Here is a 26,121-nt window from a genome sequence, read left to right as displayed (position 1 = left end):
ATTTTTGAGAATTTGCATAGTATGGTGGAGCTATTACACACATGACTGCATTTACTACAACAACCTTATAAAGGTGATATTATGATCCTTGTTTTTTAAATGTAACAATTAAGGGGAAAGAAAAGAAAGTGAAGGGCTCCAGTCATCACCACTACTATCTGACTTCTCACTGTTCTGAAACCCATATCAACATTGATTTCAACACATCAAACATCTATTAGGGGTCACCCAAAGTAATGGCTTTTGAATAACATTTGTTACTTCTGCAATACAACTTCCTTCGATGGGGGTCTGCATATAAGATGTTATTAATAATATCCTAGATAAACTAAAAGATGGATCAACAAATTTTATATAATTCTAGCAGAGTTTGTTGCCCATGAAAGAAGGTTTACTAAGGACATATAATGAAGACATCTTTGTAAAATGAGATGGGCAGTGGGGCAGTCTCTAAACTTGTATTCAAGAGAGCACCATATAAATTAGCACTAATTAATTTAATATACTTCTTCTTTTAAGGTTTGTTTTTCTTTTCATAATAATACTGTGTTATATCAAATCATATCCCAATAAGCTAGAATCCTACAATTGGATGTTACCTTAGAGGTTGTCTAATCTAACACTGTACCAAAAATTAGTAGATGTACTAGCATCTTCTGGTACCTAGAAAAATTCTCTACTTTGAAATATAACTTGAGTCTGCCCATCTGTTGAGAACAATGTTCCACAAAACAAGTCTAATGTTCTCTCCACATAGCAACTCTTCAAATATTTGATAAATATTTGGAGAAATAATGTGGCAAAGTGTTAAGAGAGTAGGTTCTGGAGTTGAATCCAGGTAGTCTAACTATGTATCCTCAGTTTCCATACCAATAATGCCAATAAATAATCCATCATCTTGTTCCAAGGGTTAACTAATTAATGCACATGGTAAGCGCTCAATAAAGATTGCTGTCATAATTCCTTTCTATTTTATAGACAAACCACCCTGACTTTTTCACATTGCTTGATTACCAGACTTGTCACTCTAAAAGCTCCCTCCATCTATTAAACAAGCAATGATTTGTCAGTATCTTTCTTAAAATATGGTTTCCAGAATCAAACACAATACTCAAGATGGGCACAACCAGAATATATCACTTTTATCAACCTGGTCTCTCCATCTCTTGGTCTCTCGATTTCTCTCTTAGATTCTCTGTCTCTTTCTCTCTCTCTCTGAATTTGAGCAGAGATTATGTTGACTTTTTCAGTAGTTGCATCATATTTATGGTCAATTAAAACCTGAAGCTTTTTCTATTTTTAACAGCTGCTCTTTATTCAGTTCCACTCATTTTATTATAGTTTTTTTTTCTAATTAAATGCAGGAATTTATCTTAACCTTAATAAATGTGAGCCTATCATCCTAAATAACACATTTTTAAATCTTGATTCTGTCATCCATTGAATCTTCATTGTTTTACTAGCTTTGTGTCATCTGCAAATTTAGTAAGCAAGTACCTAGACTTCTTCCAGGTAATTGATAAATTGTTGAATTGGACAGGACCAAAAATAGAGCCTAGAGAAAATTCCTAAAGACCTCGCTGCAAGTTAATGACAATCAACTAATCCTTCCCTTTTCGATTTAATCAGTTCCCACTTCACTTAATAACTAGCATTCAGCCCACACACTTTTCCATCATTCCTTGAATGACATCACAGGACACACTGTCATATGTTTTTCTTGGAAGAAGATATGGCTGTGTTTATGACAGTCCCTTAAGCTATCAGTATAACATTCATCAAGAAAGGAAATGATGTTCATTTAGATGATTTGCTTCTAGTGACCCTATACTGACTTATCGTGACTAATTAGGGCCCTTAAAAAAAAGGGATCCTTTGACCTTACACCTGACTTCGGGTAAGTCACCATCATTGCTCTAAGATTGTTTATTCTTATTTCAAAAAGGAAATGCTACACTTCACTTTTCTCAAAGATGATAAGAAGATAAAATTAAATAAAGCACTTGAAAATTTTAATGTCAGAGATTATTTTAAATACAAATTAAGTCATATATTATAGTGTCCCATTTGGCTCAAAACAAGATCAGCCTATTTAGTCAAACAACCAGACCTTTTTTTTTTTTTTTTTTGACAGAGCCGACCATAATGAAACCAATGCTATCACTGTATCCTTAGGCACGCCACATGCCTCCTCATTCCATTTAGCATATAGGATATTTTAAACCTTTGAGGATTCGTGTATGTGAGTGTGTGTGTGAGTGTTAGTGTATGATTGGAAAAGATAATCAGCTATCACAGTCTCCCAGTCTCCAAGCTGCATTAGTCATTTTTAGCACCATGATGGAGGATGGTGTGAATGCGGTAAATTCAAAAGATTTCTCAAAACTTGACTGTGCAGACAGATAACTGTTAGAGTGACATTTTCAGTACAAGTGAGAAAACCGATCCTTCTGGGATCTCTAACTCTGAGTGCTTTAAAGGAGAAGATACAAGACTAAACCCATCCTCCTACACTAATCATTTCAGGAATAGTTTATCTAAAAGTAGCAATGCTAATATAAGGGAGTGAAGAAGTCAGTCAAACTGCTTATTTCAACTATATCCCATTAGCAACCAGATCATTTTCTCACACTCATGAGTTCGAAGTTAACTTTTGGTAAAAATAACAAAATAGCATTCAGTGAAAAATAACATCTTAGTTATGGACGTGCAGGTGATTGAAAGATCCAAAGCAAAATGAAAAAGGATAACTGGACAGAATCAAGAGGTCAAGGTATACATCTTCTTTCCCTGCTAGTCCTTCCTCCTCAGAATTCAGGAAAGGAACAAAGAATTTAGTTGTTTAATTCCCATCAAGATCATTTTAAATTAAAAATGGGATCTTTTAAAATTCTCATTTAAACATCTGTGATTAGTGAGGCCACTGACAGCCATGTCAGCATGAATCATTTAGTCACTCTTAAAACAGGAATTTGAAGTTGCTATAAACTTGAAAGAAGAAAATATTTATGCATCTGGAAAGGTATTCATCTGAATTTCACAGACTCATGCTTAATTTTTTCAAGAGATGTGTTACTTCAAATTCAGATCAAAGTCTCAAGTCCAACTTCACATGAGTTTTGAGATGACAGAATTTTAAACACAGAAGAGAAAAAGGACTGGCCTGCTACCCCATAATCTATCGTTAGCCAGCCCAAACTCTACTGCCTGTCAACTGGTTTAGTGCAAGAGTTTCTGTGGCTAACTAGGCAGGCTCCCAACAGTTCCCACAGGCAAGCCCTGCTTATGGTCCTCAGTGAGAATTAGACGCAGAGTCCTCCTTGTACAATGGAGTTATGGGTTTCGGAAACAATTTCTTCCACACCCTCAACCTTTGGCTCCACAGAAACCCTTGTTGCTGCTCAAAGGCTTTCGGGTTCATAACACTATCAGGGCAGAACCCAAAGTACGCTTTAGACTGTGGAAAGCAACTGTCCATTACTGCTGGCTCACAAGAGACAGAAAGGGCAAAACTTTGTGTCACATAAACCTGAGTTTAAATTCAACTCAGCTCTTAATGAGCTGTGAGATCTTGAGAACATTACCTAACTTCTCTGAGCCTCAGTTTCTCCTTCTCTAAAATGGTGTCACTAATAACTTCGGAGAATTCTAAGAGGACAAAAGAAACCAATGTAAAGCATCAGATAAATAGAGGTGCACACAAATGATTGTTGGTGTTGTTATTGTGATTTGTATGGGATCTCAACATTTTCCAGGTGGGTTAGCATTAGCATGGATATGACGTTCTGGTATGGACTTTAATAATTCTTCAGAAAAACAGTAAGTTCCATAAATGCAGAATTCAGTCATCCTATTCAACTTCAATTCCAGGTCTAGATAGGATTGAGATGAAATAAAGCAGTGCTCTGAGGTTCTTCTTGCACTCACGGACCCATGTCGTTAGTGGAGCTTCCTTTGCATGGCACACTTACAAGTCTAGATAGAGTTAGATACACATCCATATTCATACCAAGAGTGCCTGAAATTGGGACTGAAGTGAACACTAAGAGGGCTTAGTGAATATAGGAGGAAGTATTTATGACAGGAAGCACACACACACCAAAGCCTGGAAGCAGAGAATCACAAGGTGCATCAGGGGAACCCCGAGAAGATCAATCAGTCACCTGAAAATATTCTGCAAACATTTTCTGAAGAGAGAACCCAAGGGAGAATCACATGAAGTCAGTTTGAGGAGTCAGAAGCAAAACCACGTCGGATCGCTGGCTTTCAGGTATTTATTTAACTTGAATGTAATAAGAAATCATAAAGGCATCAGGCAAGTGACATGACCTATTTGTGTTTTATGATCACTGTGGATGCTACATAATTTGGAAGGGAAGAGAACGGTCAGGGAGAAGCAGGAAAAGTACAGCTGAAGTAATCCAGGCAAGTCTAGATAGCGATGAACTAGAGAGGAAGAGGCCGGTGGAGAGAAATGAATGGATATAAGCTTGATTTTTAAGGTAGAATCAATAGTGCTTAGTGATGGCTTTGACAGAGTCAGGAGGCAGTAGGATACAAGAGAGAGGAATGGTATCAAGGAGGAGTCCCAGATTCTGCCAAGAGCAACCAGTGGGCAAAGATTCCATTTTCTAAATGGAGAATACTAGAAGTCAAATAAATTGAAAAACTTGTCACCCATTCATTTTTAACACATTAAGTATGACATACCTGTGAGACATCCAAATAGAAATATCTGGAGCTCAGAAAAAAGATCTGGGTTAGATGTATAAATAAGAAACTCTCTGGCACAAAAATAGCATTTGAGCCCATAGATGTGAATGAAATTACCTAGTGTGAACATTAAAAATGAAGAGAAAAGGGAGCCCAGGATCTAGACCTAAAAAGTTTTAATATCAGATATTAGATGGAAGAAAAATGGCCTGCCAAAGAAAGAAGAGTAGCAGTCAGAGATGGGGGGTGGGGGGGAGGCGGAATTTACATCTACATACGTGTGTAGCTGAAGAAAAGAAAGGGTTATTTCAAGCAAGCAATGCTAAACTGTGTTAAATGCTACTGTGAAATCAGTAGAATGAAAAATGGAAAGTATTCATAGACTTAGCAACATTATGATCACTGATAACTTTAGCAAGAGTCATTTCAGTGGTGAGAAGGGAATGAACACCAGATTGGAGTAGGGTGAAGAATACCTAGTAAGTGAGGAAATAAAGGTATCACACTCAAACACTTCTTTTGAAGAACTAATGAACACCAAATTGGAGTAGGGTGAAGAATACCTAGTAAGTGAGGAAATAAAGGTATCACATTCAAACACTTCTTTTGAAGAACTTGGCACTAAAGATTTAAGAGATACAGTGGTGGCAGGATGGAGATGTGGAAGGATTTGCCAGGTTTAGCAAATAAAAATACAGGATGCCCAGTTAAATGTGAATTTCAGGGACACAGTGAATACTATTTTTAGTGTTAAGTATGTCCCATGAAAGAGTGTGGGCATATTACACACACAAAAAAATATATTTGTACAGTATTCAGGGCATGCTTATCCTAAAAATAAAAATTCATTGTTGTTCTGAAATTCAAATTTAACTGTGAGCTCTGTATTTTATCCGGGAAGCATCAGATGTGGGCTTAAGATACTTTTTATTTTGAGAGATCTTGAGCATATTTAACTGATGAAAGTATCAGGTATAGATGGAGAAGTTAAAAATGTAAGTGAAAGGGAAATTGACTTATCGAAAAATGAATGTATACTTTCCTCCTGCACTGAAACAGAGAAAAAGGAGATGGTGCTGGCAAAAGCGCATGTGTAGTCCTCGTTTTGGAAAGATGCTGGAGCCTCCTTTCAAGGTTCCCAATTTTCTTTATGAAGCAGCATGTCATTCATGAGAGCAAAAGTGGATTAGGATGAGAACGAGGAATAGGAAGAGCAGGGGGATATGAACTCACTACAAGAGCAAGAAAAGCTGGTTTAGAAAAGTGAAGACTTCTGGCAGTGTTGAAGACCCAGTTCATGTCAGTGCTCATGAAGTGATACCAAAAGACCTGAAGCATGATTTCATCCGGTGACATTCAGATGCTCAAGGTAGGCAGGAAGCTGCCTGGTAGAATTTAAAATGGTCTAAAGACTACAAGACACAGGAAGAAAGACACAAGCTCTACTCTTGAATTAAAGTAACCTGGGGTAAATCTAATAGGCTATTTCCTTCCAAATATACAAAAAAAAAAAAAAAAAGAGAGAGAGAGACAGAGAAGCTTTCTTCTCAAATTCTGAAATTAACAAGTCTATACCATTAGCTAATTAGAGTTACAAATGAGAGAACAGACTGTACAAACAAGCAGATATTGGGCAAAATCAGTTCCTGCTGTATCCATCATATGACTTCAGTATTTTACTATTTTAAATAGCTCCACAAAGAGATTGATTTATTAATTCAGTCCACAAACACATACTGGGTTCCTACTATGTGCAAGTACTGGCTAGATACTGAATTAATAATACCAAGGCTGATATTTAATTAACAAGAAGAACCTTGTAGAAATACTTGACACTCAAATATATATATCAGATATATTCCTTTGACTAATGCTATTACAATTACAGTTCATAGCTAATGGCATTATCGGGCTATTATCACAGAGCATTACCTCTCTTCTAAAACTCATTTCCATGATAATTCATTGAAATCATCATGAGAACACACTATCTTGATGGGTTTTTACCTCCCAATGCTCTTCAAGAGAATGAACTCACCCTTATAAGAAAGCTTGTTATCCCAAATATCACCCATGTCTGTTCTCTGCAGTTGAGGTGAAAAATGCAGAGCTATTTCTCTACAGTTTTGAAAGACACAGTGTCCCTTCTTTAAACAGCAACTTGCCTTCATCGTAATCCACAATTCCCAGGAAGTGGGAATGCAAATTAAAATCTCCATGCAGACACTGTTATGAGAGTAAAGTATTGAGCATGTGTAAATTTGGGGCCCAATCTCAGTTCACCCATTCATTCAACAGATATTTATTCTGTCTCCTTTTCATGACTTTAGGAAAACAGCCTAGACTCTCTGTGCCTCTGTTTCCTCGTCTGTAAATTGAAGGTAATAATTTCCGTATGTATTAGATAAATACGAAAAAATGTAGAGAAGTCAAAGTAGAATATAGTTGTTAGGTATTATTTCCTTCAGGTATCATGAAAATTAATGTGTTTTAAAAATTAACTTAGGTAGGAGAGCTATGAATCTCAAATGAAGCATTTAAATCAGGTTACTGAAAGGAGGAAGGAAAGAAATTAACATTTATTAAGTGTCAGCTACATGCAGACCTTGCTATATGCACTTCACAAAGATATTATTTCACTGAATCTTTACAAAAATTCTTTGGTGTTAGATATTTGTAGCCCCATCATATATAAGAGGAAAATAAGCTCAAAAATGTGTACAAGTTGCCTAAGTCATATAACAATAGTGGATTTCTGATACCAAAGCTCTTTTCATTGCACAGGGTTTTTTTCCCATCGCACAAAAGCAATTCCACCCTGGAGAAAAACTGTTACATCTTTTTAATTGCATACTTCATTCCCAAGCAAAGAGCACATAGTGAAATGATAGCTGTGTCTAAAATAAAATAAGGTATAAAATCCATTTTAGTTTTGTCCCAACAATTTTGGATGTTTACTGGATCACCAGCATTACAAAAAAAAAAAAAAAAAAAAAAAAAAGAGATCTAACAAAGTCTGAAGGAAATAATTGTTTGCTGTGCCCAACTATTTTTTGAAGAGATTCCAAAAGCCACATATTAAAAATTTCAAAGTTCCATTGCATTCAAAATAAAGCAATAATTAGTAAAAAGAGGAAATACTGGTTTTATTCAAAAAGAGACAGCAGAAATCTTCTTCGGATCAAAAGCAATATGCTTGCACTTAAAATAATGCTATGTATACTTGAGGTGAATATACTGAGTATACTGGAGTGAATCTTAGGGTTCAGAATCAACTGGTTATTGTTAGTTGGGGTATTATGACTTCCAAATAATATCTTAGGATAGTTTCATAGTAACGTCCATGTTATAGTATTGAGGCTGCCATCCAGAAGAGTTTGTTATGATGGAAAAACCACGCCTTTTTGTGTTGTTTTATAATAAATCAGAAATGATTTTTGGAAATCAATTTTTCCAAAAGTATGTTTGATTAAATGAATTTAAAATACTATTTTTCTGCTGTAAAGGCAATATATGATGAAATAAGTCCAAGCTATAAAGGAGGGGAGAAAAACACTTTGAAAAGCAATTATTGAATAAATTTTCTTTCAACATTTTTCTATTTGTGTGCATATGTGTATATTAAATTTTTATGCATGTATAAATTTTAAACAAAATTAGTATCTGAATAAAATTTGCTAAATGTTTAATAAACAAATTTGTATCAAGTACTCACTTTTTTCTTCCTTTAAATAGTATTATGAGCATATTTACATGTCATTTGAAATTCTTCAATAAAAAAGCGTGTTCACTTTATATAACTATACGACTTATTTCATTGTATGAATATATATTAATTTGCCTTTCCATTCTTAAGAAATGTTTAGGTTGTTTCCAATTTTTCAATACTATAAATATTACTAATTACGAATGTTCTTTTGTGTAATCTTATTGTCTCCTTAGAACAGAATCCTAGAAATGGGATTCGTCCTTCAATGAGGATAAATATTTTAAAGACTATTGAGAAGTATAGCAGATTGTTTTGTAAAAGGCTGCATCAATTATTCTATTAGGTTGGTGCAAAAGTAATTATGGTTTAAAAGGTTGAAAATAATTGCAAAAACAGCAATTACTTTCGCACCAACCTAATACTATTGTGGTAGAATAATAGTTGTGTCAGCATATTAGTATCAGCCATGAGCATATTTTGATCTTAGTCAATCTGATTGGCAAAAATTATATTCCATTGTTACTTTAATATGTAGTTTTTAGAATGGGAAATTGACATTTTTAACATTATAAACATTTTGGGTTTTTTTCCATTCATGGAATGCTTAATCATATTCTTTGCCTGTTTTGCTCTTGGTCTATTTGTATGGGGGATATTTTGTTTTTGTTTTTTTGTTTTTTGGGGGTTTATTTTGGTGTCTCTTTTTGGGGGTGTTGTTTTATTTTTAATGGCAGTTACTTACTTTTATAAATTTTAATTTTTTTCAATTACAATTGACACACAGTATTATACAGGTATTAGTATCAGGTATACAACATAGTGACTAGACATTTATGTAACTTATGGAGTGATCACCCAGATAAGTCTAGTACCCATCTAACACCATACATACATAATTACTAATATTATTATTGACTATATTCCCTATGATGCACTTTACATTCCTGTGACTGTTTTTATAGCTAATTTGTACTTCTTAATCCTTTCACTTTTTTAATCCATCCCCCCAACCCCGCTCCCATCTGGCAATCATCAATTTGTTTTCTGTATCTATGAGTTTATTTCTCTTTTGTTTGTTTATTTTTTTTAGACTCCACATATAAATGAAAATCATATGGTATTAGTTTTTCCGTGTCTGAAGTATTTCACTCAGCATAATACCTTTTAGGTCCATTCATGTTGTTGCAAATAGCAAGATTTCATTTTTATGGCTTAGTAATAGTCCATTGTGTGTGTGTATATATATATATATATATATATATATATATATATACCACCTCTCCTTTATCCATTTGTCTATTAATGGATAGGCATTTATGTTGCTTCCATATCTTGGCTATTGTAAATAATGCGGCAATGAACATAGGGGTGCATATATCTTTTTGAATTAGTGTTTTGGATTTCTTCAGATAAATATCCAGAAGTGGAATTGCTGGGTCATATGGTAGTTCTATTTTTAACTTTTGGAGGAACCTCTATACCATTTTCCCTAGTGGCTATACCAATTTACAATCCCATTAAGAGTGCACGAGGGTTCCCTTTTTCCCACATCTTTGCCATGTGTTTTTTCATATTGATTTACATGTTCCTTATTCTTTAGGGCTATTACCATTTAGTCATATTCATTGCTAATATTTTCCCAGTTTTAACTCAACATTTAATTTTATAGGTGAGTTTGTTTTAACTCACCTATATGCAGATATATGTAATCCAATCTACAACCTTTTTCATTGTGATTAATTTTATTACATTTATCTATGGTTCTGGAATTTTCAGAGTTTGATAATGCTTCAGATAACCAAGTATCACAGCGTAATGATATATATTGATATACATTTGATATATGCTGTGGAAAGTTTGTTAAACCATAAATATTGCACAACCATGGGAAAACTGGAATGAAATTAATCAGTTAATGATGTATATACTAATATAGTCTTAGTTCTTAGGTGATCTTAGGATTGTTTCAGGTCTGTCTTTCTGTCTTGTTCCTTTCAGCTGACTCTTGATTTTAACGTAGTATCACCCTCTTTTGAATTATTACAATTTGGTGATATATGTTACATATCAGGTATTAATAATCATACTTCTCCTTATGGTTATTCTTCATTTATAAAAATAATATTTCCTGTGGTTTATATCTCGAGATGAATTTTAGAATCATTTTATCAGTATTTCCCAAATCTTATTTTTGTTTTAATGAAATAAGTGAAACTTGTCAGTTAAGTTAGAATATATCAAGCTTTTACAGTATTTAGTGCTCCATCTATATATGTAACATATTTTTTTTTATTTACCCAATGTTTAAAAATTTAGTTCAATCACATATGTACCCTGAACATTTTCTTCATATGTACACTGAACGTTTCTGAACTTTTCTTGTTGGAATTATTGTAGACATTGTATACTCATTTTCTTTTTGCTGTTATGAATTGAATGATTTCCCCCTCATTATGTTACAGTAGGCAGAAAGAATAGGGCTGCGAGGAGAGGAGGGAGAAAGGAAAGGAGGAGGTGAGGGGAGACAAAGGAGGGAGGAGATGGGATCATCCTTAAGAAAAAGTGCAGCTACCATACTGGCTAGAACTAGGTTTTAGCAGCAGACAGTGCACCCAGAACACCATCTTGTCACTTTAGGTGAACTTTAGCTAATTATAATGTATTATAATACAATTATCATGGCATCGAAGAAAAATCTCCACCCTCTATGTCGCCATGACAGTGCCAACAAAAGCCAAATAAGGACAAAAATCCCTCCTCCTTATGGGAAGGAGTGGTCAGGGAGAACCCGCCTAGGAACGCCTATACCACCCTTCACCCCCAAGTCCTGAATATTTCTCACCCTAATTTTAGAAGTAATACATTCCTAAGCCTCTTTGTTCTTCCGGGCAGCTGGTTTTCTCTGGGCCTGCCCACTCACACCATCTTGTGAGTGTACTATCCTCTTAATAAACCTACCAATTGCTCGTATTAGTACGTATTTATATTCTTGACTTCCGTGAACACCAAGAACCCCTTTTTCCAGCAACAATTACAACTTACTGAAATAATTATACCTATTATATACGGATAGTATTAATGTTTATGTCTTCATCTTGCATCCAACTTCTTAAACTTCCTTAGTACATTTATGAGTATTTTAGCTGATCTTTCGAAGTTTACAGTACCATTATCTAATCTTAAATATATTTTTTTATCCATATTTCCAATATTAACTCCTATGTTTTGTGTCTTTCTCAGGACAGAACTTCTGGAACAATTTTAAGACCAGAAGACAGTCACATTTTATCTTGCTCATGATCTTAATGTGCATCTCTTATTTTTCTATTAAACATATTTGTAGGCTTATAAAGATAATTTTAAAGGATATTCTTTATTATGAGAAACTTTCTATTTCTTGGTTTCTAAGATTTAAACAAATCAGGTTAAATTTTATTGACTGCTTCTTAAACAGCTCTTGAGATCACCTTTTGATTTTCTTATGGCTCCTGACATTATAATATATTTAATTAGCAGGTTTTTCAATATTAAATCAGCTTTACCTACACAGAATAAATAATACTTGGTAGCATCAATACTTGATGATCCTTTTGCTATGCTCTGGAAAGATCTAGAGGAATTAAAATTAAAATTAAAATTAAAATCCATTAAAATTAAAAGGTGCATTCAGGACCTAATGTCTCTTTTGAAGATAATATTTTGTAACTTCTCCTATTTCTTGCCATTAAGAATTTTCATTTCTTCTTGGTTCAATTTTGGCAATTAATGTTTTCCTAGGTAATTATCCTATTTCTGTAAGATTTTTGACATTAATATAGCATACTTATCACTACACATTGTTATTTCCTCTGATTCTTTTGTTATGTATCCTGACTAGATTTGTCAGGTGCTTTTGTTGTTACATTTTTTTCTGTAATGAATAAGCTCTTAGAACTATTAAATCTAATATACTTTAATGTATTGATTTTCTGCTCTCATCTTTATTTCGTTTCAATTTAGTTTCCTTAGACTTGTTTTATATTTTCTATTTATTTTGTGTTCCATGCTTAGTTTATTTATTTTCAATCTGTGAAAAACACAAAATTCAACTGAGTAAATTTGAAGAGCTAATTGATTTTACTCAATGATTCATTAATCAGGCAGCATCCTATTTAGCTAGTAAAAAGGAGCTTTGGGAAGCTGTATAATATGGAAAACAGAAATGGGTGGGTCAAGAAAAGTTATTAGCAAAAAAAGAAAAAGATTACTTTAGGCCTTCTTTTGAGAGGAAGGGCAGACGTCTATAATGCTGCTTATCTAGTGCTGATCAGGAAATAGGAAATTTCAGATTGACTGGTTAAAGGTAACATTCTTGGGAGAATTTGAAATGGCAATAAAGTCTTGGTTTGCTGTCCTGGGGACAAGTGACTCCATTTGGGGCCTCTTGGTTTTTGTTGTTGTTGTGAATATTAATAGTTCCTTTAAAATGAAAACACATATGCCTTTAAATGTGCCTCAGAGTAGAATTTATATCTGTATCCCTAAATTTGTAAATTCAGTTTCCTCATTTTCTTTATTTCTAAATAAATTGTAATTGTGGATTTCATTTCCTCTTTGACCAACTGCAGTTGACCCTTGAACAACACAGGTTTGAACTACATGGTCCACTACACACAACTTTTTTTTCAATAGTTATAGTTGGTCCTTCATATGTGTGGGTTTTGCAGCCTTGGATTCAACAAACCAGGGATCAAAAACAGTATTTTCTATCCATGATAGGAAATCTGAGGGTGCAGAGAGCCAACTGTATGTATTATTTTATGCAATTTTATATAAGGGACTTGAATATCTGAGGATTGGGGTATGAACTTGGGTTCCTGGAACCAATACCCCTCAGATACAAAGGGCTACTGTAGCTAAGTTTTTGGAAAGCCAAAAGTTATACATGTATTTTCAACTGTGCAGGGGGTCCATGCCCCTAACCCCTACATTGTTCAAAGGTCAACTGCAGTTATTTAGGAGCAGTATCTTCAATTTCTAGGAGATTTGATTTGTTATTTATGTTATGTTATACCTCTATAAAGAGAGTATATTCTCTTTTGTATTAAACAAAGTAATCTTTATTAAACTACTATCAATCACATTATTCTAATTCCCTACATCATTTTATTTTTTGCCTATTCTATCAAAAACTAATCAAAGTGTGATATAATTATTCACAAGAATTGTTTCTTTATGTGTTTTTGTCCCTGCAATTCTAACAGATTTTGTTATCTTTCACTATTTAAGAGATGTTCATTGACTTTTCTTTAATTTGGATTTTGCTTTTTATCAATATAAAAAGATCCTCAATGTCCCTCCCTTCGACGTGGTTTTCCCTATGAATTCAACTTCGCTTAAAATTAGTATTTTCTGCTATCTTAATTTTGTCTTTGCCTTATCAATTCCTCATTTTGTTATTATTATTATTATAACGTTGTCATTTTGTGTTAGAGCTGTTTTTGGTAAGCAATAGTTATAACATATACTATAGTCATTTTTCCTTTCTCACTTTGGCCTTTTTTCTATTTACTCATTCTCTAAAGGAGATTTACTGAGAGGCATTATTTACCAACAGGAATGTGTGTGGATTCCCTTAGCGCTTGTTACTTTCCATATTTTTGCTAAACTCTTCTGTGAAAGTGCCTTCATTAAAACCCAAGTTACTGCAAGAAGCAGACTGCTGGGCTAAAGTGAGAACTTTATGCCATTTTTTAGTTTTCCAACACTCCAATCAGATGATATGATTGTAAGCTGTAATCTTAAGCACACATGATTATCAGGTGCTCCCCAGAATTCACAATCTTCTACAATGCTTTACTTCTGGGAGCTACACTTTTTGGATACAGTGTCCTCTGACTGTGGCATGCTCCCATTACTTCTTATTTCATGGTTTAGTTATCTCATGCACTCCCTGGTGTAGTTTAAAAGCAGAAGAACTTGTCACTGGGTACTGGTTAGAAGGGTACATGGAAGGGCTACTTCTCCTTCCCCAAACAGTAATTGTGCATTAGAGCGACAGCAGCTACTATTCTGTCTAGAACTAACCTTGATTTCTACGGTCGGGGCAAGTTCTGGTCACCTTCTATTCATCCTGTCAGTGAGGGAGGGATCCTCAACCCAAATAGTATAAGATGGCTCAAAACATCACACCTGACACTAAACAGATGAGACTGACAGCAGTCTTTTAGTCATATATACTCACAGCCCAAAGAAGGAAAGCATGCCATATGGGGCCATAGGGCAATTGCACTGGGGAATAGAGTGAACAAACAGGGTCTGTAGGGGCAGGCTTTGTGGTAACAAATGATGGGATGACCCCCTGGTTACTGCAGGAGGATGTTATGCTTGTTTGAATAATGTTTGAAGTCCAGTAGGGAAGTGCAAGCTGTTAGGTTGAGGACTGGGTAGAGTGCACCTAGTCTTGCTAATAGGGGAATTAGCCAGGTAGGGAGAATTTCCAGCTGGGTGGGAAGCATATCTGACCAGAGCAGGGAAACATGTGGTTACGACTTTAGGGCCCTGTGAGAATCAAAGACAGAAAGGCAGCACATGAAATTGTAAGCCTTACAATACAGGTCATAATATGGGACAGGAATAAAATATATTCCTCTTTCATATTAGCAACTTTGTGCTGTTTGTAGTATGCATGTGTAGGTCACCATATGTTTCTCAATTCAATTTCAAAAGCCTTAAATTTAGTGTAAATGACTCCAAGACTCTCACAATAGGTTAAATGTCAATCCTGGGATTTAGGTGGAAATGTCGTCTTAGGTATTTTAAAGGGTATTTGGGATAAGCTATTTCAAAGACTGCTATCCAGACATTTTTAAACTGTTAAGAAGATGTTAAGTCATAAAAGTGGTAGCTCCGTTAGCATTAGTGGGGGCTATAGCAGTAGTGCGGTTATTGTTACAGTAAGAAGATGAGTGTCGTACCGAGCAATGCTTCGCTTTACCTCTCTGTGCCTTCACTCTTTAATCTGTAAAACACAAGAACTAATCTAGATAATTTGATTGTCCTTTTGTTTCTAAAATGATCACTACAATTTAAGATAAATAGAAATATTTTATTTAGTATCTATAAGGTCTATAGATAATTACCTGTTTGCATGTCTCTCCTACTAAACTATGAGTTCCTTTTCTTGAACAATGTGGAGTGTCCATTCCTGGTACATGCAAATTTCTTAAAGGATTTTCAAATGAACAAATAAATCTAGCTGAACAAGAAACATTTGGGGGAGTTTTGAACAAGTCCAAATACTTTGTGAGTTTACATTATCTCAGTGGTCTCACACTCATTACTAACTAGCTGGTTGTACTATTATTTAACTAGGACTTACTGGGAGTATTAACAAATGGTCCAGGCTCTTTACATGGCACATTTTTTTCTCATGTTAACCTTTTTATCCACCCAAGCTGAGAGCTGGAGAAGTTGAGTTAGTTCTATTCTAGGGCTAAAACGTTCTCTTTATCTCCTTTTGCAAGGATGCTCCTGATTTCAATCAGCTACTAGAAGTATCAGATGAAAAATGGCACAAATGTGAATTATGACAATAAAAGTTTATAAGCTACTAAAATAAAGTTATAGTACCTAAGAGCTGAGTCAACTGGCAATGTTAAATCGAACATTTTACAACCAGTCCTGGGATAATGATAAAAAAAAAAAAAAAAGGCACACAGAATATGAAGAAATATCTGAGGAAATGCGACCAAGATCTAGCTTAGGCTATGTGATTTTGTATGAGCTACCACAAAAGTAGAGATGGGGAGGGGATAATCGCATGTTTATGGAGTACCTCCTCTGTGTTCAACTGTTCACATTTTTATCTCTTTTACTTCCCATAACAGCTCAGTGACAGAGGTGCTGTTGTCATTTTAGAGCAGAGAAATCGAGGCTAAAGTGGTCCAATTGGGCAAATGTCCAACAACGAAGCTCTTAGAAACAATGTTTAACGTCAAAAGTCTTCTGACTCCAAAGCCCATGGTCTTTCTATCTTATTCTATACCCAATGCTATCTCTTTGCATAGACAGATAATCTCTACATAAATAAAGCAAATTTTAAGTTTCTTAAAGAATCTCTCATTCCAACTTGATGTTAGTGTTTGTTCCATGCCATCAATACAGGTGATGATTTTACCATGAAGTTCACTATATAAATTAGCTACACAGAGAATGTTAAATTATAGCTAAATAAGGCAAAACTACAGGGCTAGAAGGAAGCCCAGCATTAGGAAGAAAGCTGAACTCTAAAAATGATATTTAAGAGGGACTATAAGAGTGCTATTGGGAGTTTGAATAGGTGATCTGGTGATCTTTCATTGTATTTTTTAAATAACTCCACTCACAAAATGTTTTGTGTTACTCATGAATTTCCATTGCCTTTCTCTAACCTTTCTATTCTAGTAAGACATCCTTCTGTCAGCCCACAGGCCCATAATACCAAGTCACAGTGCGTCTCATCTGTGCCCACCACACTACCCCCAGTGACAGACACAAGCACACTGGCATGCCCCGGAGGTTCTGGTGCTATCTCCTGACAGACTGGTATTTGCTGTCATTGCACAATTCCTCAGAAATATTATGTTTTACCTTTACAGATCTTACACAATTTAGATTCTTCTCCCTCATCTGACTTTGTTATAATATAAAGACAGTCTTTTCAATTACTTATTATGGACCAAAATTCATGCTGCAAGAAGAATTAATGTCATGTTAATTCTGAAGCTCCACATACCCTGTGCAAACTCCATACTCTAGCCAGAGAAACATGGTGATAAAATGGGATAATCAGATGACATGCAAAGTGCTGATGTGAAATGAAAAGGGCAGAAATATGATTGGGATATTAATTCAATAGAAATAAGAAAATAGGACTGTTTGAATAGATTTAGCAGGATGGTTTAGTTTTTCCTGAAAATACGTGTGATGTTATCTCACCTTACCTTGACTTTCACCCCAAATACTCTCATTCACATATAATCCAACGTTTCGTTTACATACACACACACACACACACACACACACACACACACACACACACACACACACACTAAGAGGGCTACAAAAGATCCAATAGCCAGACACAGAGGGAAACATTCAGTGAAACTGCTCCTAAATATCAGATGAAGGCATCACGTCAATATAGCAATAAAACCATAAATTTCTATTGTAATGGAACACAAATTAATAAAATGGGGAAGTAGAAGTTACAAAATAGCTTTAAACTCAATACCACATTTCATTTATAGGTCCAAGACTATAATGGACACAAGCTAATTTTCATGGTTGATCCATAATAATAGTCATTGAGAAGTTAAATGACAGAGGAGAAACAGCTTTAAATGGGAAGTGGCACAATTAATCACAGCTGTCATACTCATGCACTTGCTGACTATCAACCTTGAACAGAGCATTTAATTCAAATCCCATTTCAAAGTATGCACTGTCAAGGGAGAGGCCAAGAACCATTTTCTAGTTCAGGAAGCAACCACAGCCCACGTGCCAAAGATGGCACTGAAAATCAAGCCTATTAGCACATAGACTGTGCTGATCCCACACCCCTCTTCATAACCCACTGTAGGAGCTGCTCCTATAAAAAATAAAAAAATGCCAAAAACTTCGGCATCTGGCTGTTAAAAGATGATCAATTTCTGTTCTCATAATGCATAACATTTTTTGGAAATATTCTGCCCATTCAGAACTGCAATTGAATTTAAGTTCTCTCTGTGAAGAGAGATTTTTGCCTTTTAAGCAATCTTTTAAACATTCTATAATACTATATATCTATAATATATTTGTTAATACCATCCCATTGCTGTTTTAAAAGTTACATAAAAATAAGTGTCGCATATATATTTCATATAATGTACTAAATAATATCTCAAAACTCACTGAAAAAAAATTGAGGGTGTGTGGAAATAGAGATAGATATATACATACACATATACATATAATCATACATATGCATAGATATATATTTGGGTACGGAAAGAGGAAAGAGTTGCAGCACAGATCCAAAACACTAGTCAAATTTAGAAGCAAAATAAAACCAATTACCTTGAATCCTAAGTAGTTTTATATATACTCACTAGTAGTTTTATACATACCAGGTCCACATCAGAAGAAAGTGGGGATAACTTATTTTTAGAAGAATTAAACTAAAGGTATTGTTCCTCAGTTGAGAAGACTATCTTCACGTCAACCAAAGATTGCAAGGAATTTGACAAATAGGGTCTTTGGTATATAATAAGGTAACACTGGATTTATTTAAGTCGTCAAAATAATGTCTGGCCTCCACACATAGTATCTCACTAACCTTACAATTAGCATATGCAACAGACTACTTGGTCATGGCAAGTATTTTTCATTCATTCGATGTATATTTACTAAACAGTCCCTACATGCCAGGCACTGTGCTAGATACTAGAAATAGAAAAATGAATAAGACAAACATGTTTCCTGCAAATTAATAGGATAATCAGGGTTACTTTTACAGTCCACTTCTTCTGACGCCTATATTGTGTTGTGCAAATTGTTTTTCTGACCTTCAAAATATTTGGGGTGCTTTCCTTGTCATTTTACTGTTATTTACAGAATTAAATGAATTTTGACAATGAGTTTCAGATGAGCTTTTTGCTTTGTAGATATTACTGAAGCGAATAAAGCTCTATGAAATGTGGAATGATAAAATATTCACAGAAACTTACAACTCTGCAGTTGAATAACAATTACATTTGTTCCAAACAGGCAATTGGTTTCCAAACACATTAAACAAAGGCAATTTAGAAAGCTTCTTCTTTTTCTTGGCATCATTAACATTGTTGAACGTCCTGGGATTCTGGAGTATTTCACAAAGGTCAGTATGTGTGTGGTGGGAGGAACAATTCCTGAGTTCATGAAATACTGATCTCAGAACCATCACAGAGACAATGGGAATCCTGTATGCCATGACTGGACAAATTAGCATATGAGAGAAATTTAACAGATTATTCAGAGCAAGAAATTTCAATTTAGGCTTCACTTTTTTCATAGATCCTTATAATAAAACAGTGCTTTACTTGATTCTAAATCACGTTCTAAAGGAAGACTTTTTTTTTTTCTCCACTCTTTAGTACCACTTTAGACTTAGAAATAACCATATTGGTAATAAGAATGAATGAATCATTATCACTAAAAGCAAATATCATTAAACAAATAGCTAGAAATCTAATGATGCTTCAGATTTGGATTCCATTCAGGCCTTTAAATCAGCAGTGACCATTTCAAGGTCAATAACAAGCTGGGCAAAATGATTTAGCCAGTCACCTGAGACCATTCAGTGACTTAGTATGTTTTATCTACCATTCATCCATTGCAGTACACCTTTCTCTCTCACTGACATATACTGGATGGCTGTGTGCTTTTGAGCAAACTGTCTAACCTCTCTGAGCCTCTATTTTCACACACATAAAAATAAAGACAATAATACTAACCACTTGTGGGCTGTAGAGAGATGAACTTTGATAAAGGGACAAGCATGAGATCGGCCACATAGTGGGAATGAAGCAGATCTTCATTTTCCTCACTTCCCTCCATTCATTTATCAATTTAGTTGTATTTGTCACATCCATTGCCACTTCTCCTTTGCCTAAATCATTCTTTTATTCAGCTAATAAATTTCTTTTGGAACATCAGTCATGTGATAGTACTGCAGTCAACCAGAAGGATATAAACTCAGTCAGACAATAATGTATTGCGACACCTACGCTCCTGCTCTCATGAAGCTTATGATCTAGTATGAGAGAGGCAGAATTAACGACAGAATCAAAAGTCTTAATGGTTATCTGAACTATAAAATTTCTTACCTTCTAAAATGTGCAAATGATATAATTGACCCTCCACAATGTATAATTTCCCTGAAATGTTTATCTCATTCTTCTATTGAAAACCAAATTAGAAAATCAGACTCTTGCAGAAGAATCCAACTAGGATGTCCTCAGCTTTGTAGCAAAACAGAGTCAACAACAGAAACTGAGGCTGACGGCAGGGCCTCTCCCCACTCCGTTCATTGCCTCCAAACACATAAGTGGTGCCCTTTTGCCAATACTCACAAATTTGTACTGTTTCTCAAGTTTCACTTTTTCTCCCAGGGTAAGATTTGACCCTGTCTTTCATGCAGTAGTTTAAATGGCCATCTCTAAAGTAAGCCCAGTTGAATTCAGTTTCACAATGGAACGTCACACACGTCAGTGTGCTGTCTAACCTTGCTCAGCCTCAGTTTCTTCATTTGTAAGATAAAAACTGTAAGAATAGTATTGTGCCATAAAGTTGTTGTTAGGATGAGTAAATGCTCAAAAATGTTAGCAATAATAATAATAATGCCCTCAGATCTTGCTTTATGTTCCCTCCTTCTACCTTTTTATTCTTCTTCTAGATTCAGGCTGAGGTGTGGCCAAGATGACGACCATTACGAGCTAAGTTCAGGTAGAACTGGCACTGGAACCAGAATCTATTATCTCAGAGATTTATTCACTCCTTTCTTCATTCATCCATTCATTCCATCAACACACTAAGCATTGTTCCAGGCACTAGAGAAATAGAATTGAAGAAAGCAAACTACTAGTCTACATGGAGCTAACATCTAGTGCTCGAATGAAAATATTTAAGGGTGATTCTTTTTTGGTGATTGTCAGGCAAATACGTTACTATAAAGAAATGGGAGATGGTAGAGTGGGATGCAGAGAAGGAGGCAAGAATAAAATATACAAAGCACCAGAGATTGGAGAAACCAAAGATGAGAAGGGGCTAAGTACTATTATAGGGTTTATTTAGAAATAAATCTGATTTTTAGTAAATCTCCATCTCCTGTCTACTCTTTTCTCTTTTTCTGGATACTTTTTGAGGTAAGAGAAAAAGAGGGAGAGAAAGAGGATGAAACAAGCAGGAAGGGAAAAAATAAATGTTCCATGTGCTTAGCACTTCTGTGTCTTGGGCAGAATGGTGGACACATACAAATACCCTCGTGTAATCTCTACCCCCTCCCTGTTACATAGATACTATCACTGTACTTAAGAAAACTAAAGAATCTAGATAAGTACATAGCATGAGTTCACACATTCTCTAAAGCCAATACACTTTCTCCTATATGCTGCTGCTACTAATTGCCATAAAGGAGCCCGCTACCTGCTCTCTGACAACACCTTAATTCTAGTGGGTAGGGAGAAAACCAGTCTCTTCAGTTAAAGTCACTATACCCACCCTCACCTGTTAATCGGCCACTCCACAAGAAAAGAATGGATGCCACCTATCAGAAGAAAGGATAGTCTGGAAAATTTCCCTGCAGAGATTAAGCAGCTAGAACCAACTACATTAGAGCCATGGCACACATTGCCCACTGGGACAGTACGGGCCAAGCCAGAAGAGTGAAACAAGAAGGTGTATACAATTTAGGGCAGGAAGATCCGTGTCTGCAGTGAGGAGTATATGATTCTGATTTATTTCTATACTGATTATTATTGTCAAACACTAATAAACAATAAGTATGAGATGAAATAGGAGAAAATACAGGTGTCCCAGGGACAGTATTATTGAAACATATTACTTAGGAGTCAGATAGTGTTTGATGACAATACACATCCAACCACAATCCAATTTTTACCAAGTCCAAAGGTGTTTAGAGCCAGATAACAGTGGCTAATCTATCAAGAACAGGGAAGTCCCAAGTTATTCTTGTCCCCAAGATTTTGAGGACAGTGGATTAATTATGAAACAGCATCCTCACCGATATACAGGTGGCATTAAATCTATGTTAGCACAGGAGAGTACCCCACCACCAAGTTATATTAGAGTGATGTAATCCTGGTGGAAGTCCTAGAACCGAATGGACCCTGTCAGGGTTACTGGGATATCATGTAACTGGGTACAGTTAGGAATGATCCATGAACATCAGGCCAGACTTACCTTTCATTTGCACAAACAAAACAAAACAAAAACAGCCCCTTGACTCTGCATTAGAGTCCTCAATCAAATCTGAAAAGGGCAATGGTGAAATGTCGTACCTGAGGTTCTACAGGAGGTAGGTGAAGGAAGTAGACAGAAGAAAGGTCTTTTTCTTGCTGAAAAGTATTAGATAAAACCTCTATAGTGTGTAATATAAACACATATACCATACTGGATGCTAAAATAAGACATTGTGGATGTTTCTGGGAGGAGGTGGCAAATGGATGTCTGTTTTCATAACCCTACTGTTCCTCCCATGTTGTAAAACACATCTTATAAAATTGGTATCTATCATTATACTTATTTTGTCAATGATAATCTTTTGGGCATACCCTGCAACAATTATTGAAAGTGACATAAGTCTGAGACCAATGACCAGTTATTCACGTATATTCTTCTCGTACAGTTATTTTTTAGCAATATATTGAGAAGGGAAAGAAAGGAAAATTAGATTTAGAAAGCTTCACAAGTCAACAATAGATGTACGACCCGAGAGACTTATATGTATTTGATAAAACTGAGCTTACAACCCATATTCATTTGTTCAGTCAGCAAATCTATACTGGACGTCAGCTATGTACCACACATGGGCCAAAGCACTAGGAATACAGCAGTGAATAAACCAGTCCGAAATTCCTACCCTCCTGGAGCGTACTCAAAAGTGTTTAAGAAAATATTTTGTCTTCAGAGGCAGCATGCCGTAGAGGGAAAAGGCCAGGATTCCGAGTAGCAAGAGATTCTGATTCCAAACCCAGCCTCTGCTAACTACTTACTACTCATATGAACTCGAAGCAAGTCATCTAACCTCTCAGAACTTCAGTGAAATGGCATGAGTTCATCCTTCCGGGATTGTAGTGATAATTCAGTATATCTAGTGCCCTAACATGGTTGGTGCCTGCCACTTAGAAGATATTCAGGAAAGCCAGGAAGTTCTTGGGTCGGGGTGGACGGTACACATTCTAGAAATATATGCCTGGATTTCTTCTTTGACAATGTTGTTTTCCACATAATCTCAGTACCAAATTTACAAATCCCTAGTGTGTCTGATAAACCTTTCAGGAGTCTTAGCCGTCATGAAATCTGTAAAGTTGATAGGGTTTCAGACTTCAGTCTCTGGCTGTCCGACACATTGCAGGTTGTAAAAGCGCGCCATCTAAAGGTCCTTATGAGACACCGTCATATGCACTAAAACTCCTTTTGTTGTGTTATAAAGACTGTTCTGGTGAGGGGTGCTCTTAAATAATCATCACTGTTGTGCCAGTATCTATGGGCCCATAATAAAAGGTAGACAAGCACAGGAGGAAAGCAAATGATTTATCAAGTCATCTACATCTGGTCCTAAAAAAAAGCTTTCTTTCTTTCTTTTTTAGATATTGTAATCTAAATCATTTTAATGCCCAGAACATCAGTGGAAGTAATCTTGAAGAAACACTTCTCCTCCGTGAAAAGTCGCTGAAATTTTATGGCAGTACGCAGGAATTTTCTCCGAGTATTGATTTTTGGGAGACAACCCTATGAAACTATATTTGATTCCTCCTGTCTTATGAGCAAAGTATTCATTGTTTTCTCCAGCTGAATATTCGATGCATTTTAGTTGGAGCTAATATGTATGGGAGTGGCTTTATGAATACTGTCTGTATACTTTACTTACAAATTCTGACTCCCCTAGTAAACTATTATGCTTTTGCATTAATATGTTACACATTAGAATCAATACATTAGAGTTAATAAGGCAATTTCAAAGTCTAGGTGATTACTCTGTGACAAGTGACAGTTTCCTAAGCATCACAATTGTTTACAACTTTTTACAATGGTTCAGCTATTGAAAGCAACGTACATGATATCTTCTGAAGTTTTAGTGTGCCATTAGAATCAAAATAACCGTAGGTTATATTCTTCCTTTTAAGGTTATTTATTGAGCACTTATTATATGCCAGGCATTGTGATCATATACTATCTATTCTGAACAAATAATAAATCTACGCATGATTTTACTATATTTGATCTTGACATTACATTATCAAGATATGAACTGAGGAAATTTTCTCAGAATTAAAAAGCAATGCTACTAAAATAGAGGACCTTACCAAGGAGAGAATACCCACGTACTGAAGAAAGTGTATAAGCATTGTAAATTATGGAATTATGGAGATGAAAGGAATGAAGAAAAGCAAGGAAGATTAAATGAATGCTGAGAGGAGGGCAAGAGGTCAAATCAAATGGAGATGCTTAAAGGGATTCCCTAACCCAAGTGACATCTTTGGGTCACCACTGCTACCAATTCATACACACTGAGAAAACTGTCTTCCGAAAGAGATTCTTCCTATATAAACAAAGAAATGTTAAAACACACACACACACACACACACACACACACACACACACACACACTCGTCAAATGAAACTAATGTTCTGTATCTTTGTAGCAGTGCGTGTGAAAGTTTGGTTGCAGCCTTTACCCAAATCTTTTTTCAGCAATCAGTGGCCTTAACAAACACATCCAGAATATTCTTAAGTTCCCTAAAATTTGAACACAACTGCTTTCCAGGACAGTTCCTGCTGGATAGGATAGGTGGGTTTATCAGCTGATTGCAAATGATTCTGCAATTAAGCAACTCCCTTGTGTATACCTAAATCATTTTAGATCTGTAGAATAAAAGATGTAGTCACCTTGATTAGGTATGATATGCATTTTTAATTGCTAAAGAGCAGCTGTAAAGTACCAGGTGTTTCTCTTACTCAAACTAATTTTTTTGTTGTTCTTGTTTGCTTGTTTTGAGGACAAGTAAAAAGACTAGCTCTTACAGACATTATTTCTTGCCCTGTAACTTTTTCAAATCCTTTTTTTCAACATTTGTTCTCTGACAAAACAGTAAGGCCAACCCCTGATATACCTTAGACACGTTCTTTGCTGCAAAAGGTTAAATGCCAAGTTTGCAATTTGAGTTTAATGAACACCCAAAAGATCAAGGAACCTTTAAACACCTCACCTCAGTACACATGAGAAGCTCTAACAGTCTGTCTCACCATTGGAAAAAAGGTCTGTCTTATTTTGTTGCTGGTTTTTTTTTTTTTCCAAAACAATGTGCGTTCCTCTCCTTATTTCTACAGCATAATAGAAAAAGCTTCTCATTCACGTGTCCTTACAGATGAAGAGATCTACAGAATTATAAAGTTGACCCAAAGCAAACACCAAAAGAGCTTAGACTTCTCACACTGAGGTTGACACTCATGATTAGCTAAATTGCAGTAACTAAGTAACTACACAAGCTTCCACTCGGAACAGGATGCATTCACACAGCAGTTGCTTCTCTAGTGCCTAGCAACATTATCATTGAGCACCTGGAATAGTTTAGGCATTAAGTGTAATTGGTTTTGCTTTACATAAATCCGTAGCTTTGTAAATAAGCGGAGCATTTCAGCTTCTATATAACACCAATTAACTCAAAGGGATGCGTTGTTTGCAGAAGCCTGCTGGGTCTGTACTGCACTTCCCCAGTATTATGCTTAATGGCAGGCAAAGTTCTGCGTCCCTGCAGTGCTCCATTTATTCCCAGTCACTTGGTGCCAAGGGCCTATATCCAGCCACTCAGTTGCTCCATTTGTTAGTTGTGAAAGATGGGGAAAATGAAGTCTTTCCTAATAAGCACCTTCTGTGCTCTATTTCTGTCCATGACCAAGACCTGAAAGGCAAGTTGTGT

At 35.6% G+C, this 26,121-nt stretch overlaps 1 protein-coding gene across 1 annotated transcript in view; it reads left to right on the top strand.

The window, feature by feature from the left end:
* Positions 1-23,938, top strand: part of SLC15A5 (solute carrier family 15 member 5) — a gene marked incomplete at both ends in the record, with an annotated part of 69,616 nt that extends 45,678 nt beyond the window's left edge. The window contains 2 exon segments of the mRNA XM_081058213.1: positions 19,190-19,298; positions 23,791-23,938. Coding sequence (XP_080914339.1) covers positions 19,190-19,298; positions 23,791-23,938 — 257 coding nt within the window.
* Positions 23,939-26,121: the final 2,183 nt, after the last annotated feature.

Source organism: Rhinolophus hipposideros (genome assembly GCF_964194185.1).
Source record: "Rhinolophus hipposideros genome assembly, chromosome: 9".
Lineage (NCBI taxonomy): Eukaryota > Metazoa > Chordata > Mammalia > Chiroptera > Rhinolophidae > Rhinolophus > Rhinolophus hipposideros.
The sequence above is the reverse complement of the archived record's forward strand: the minus strand, read 5'-3'. Positions and strand labels throughout refer to the sequence as shown.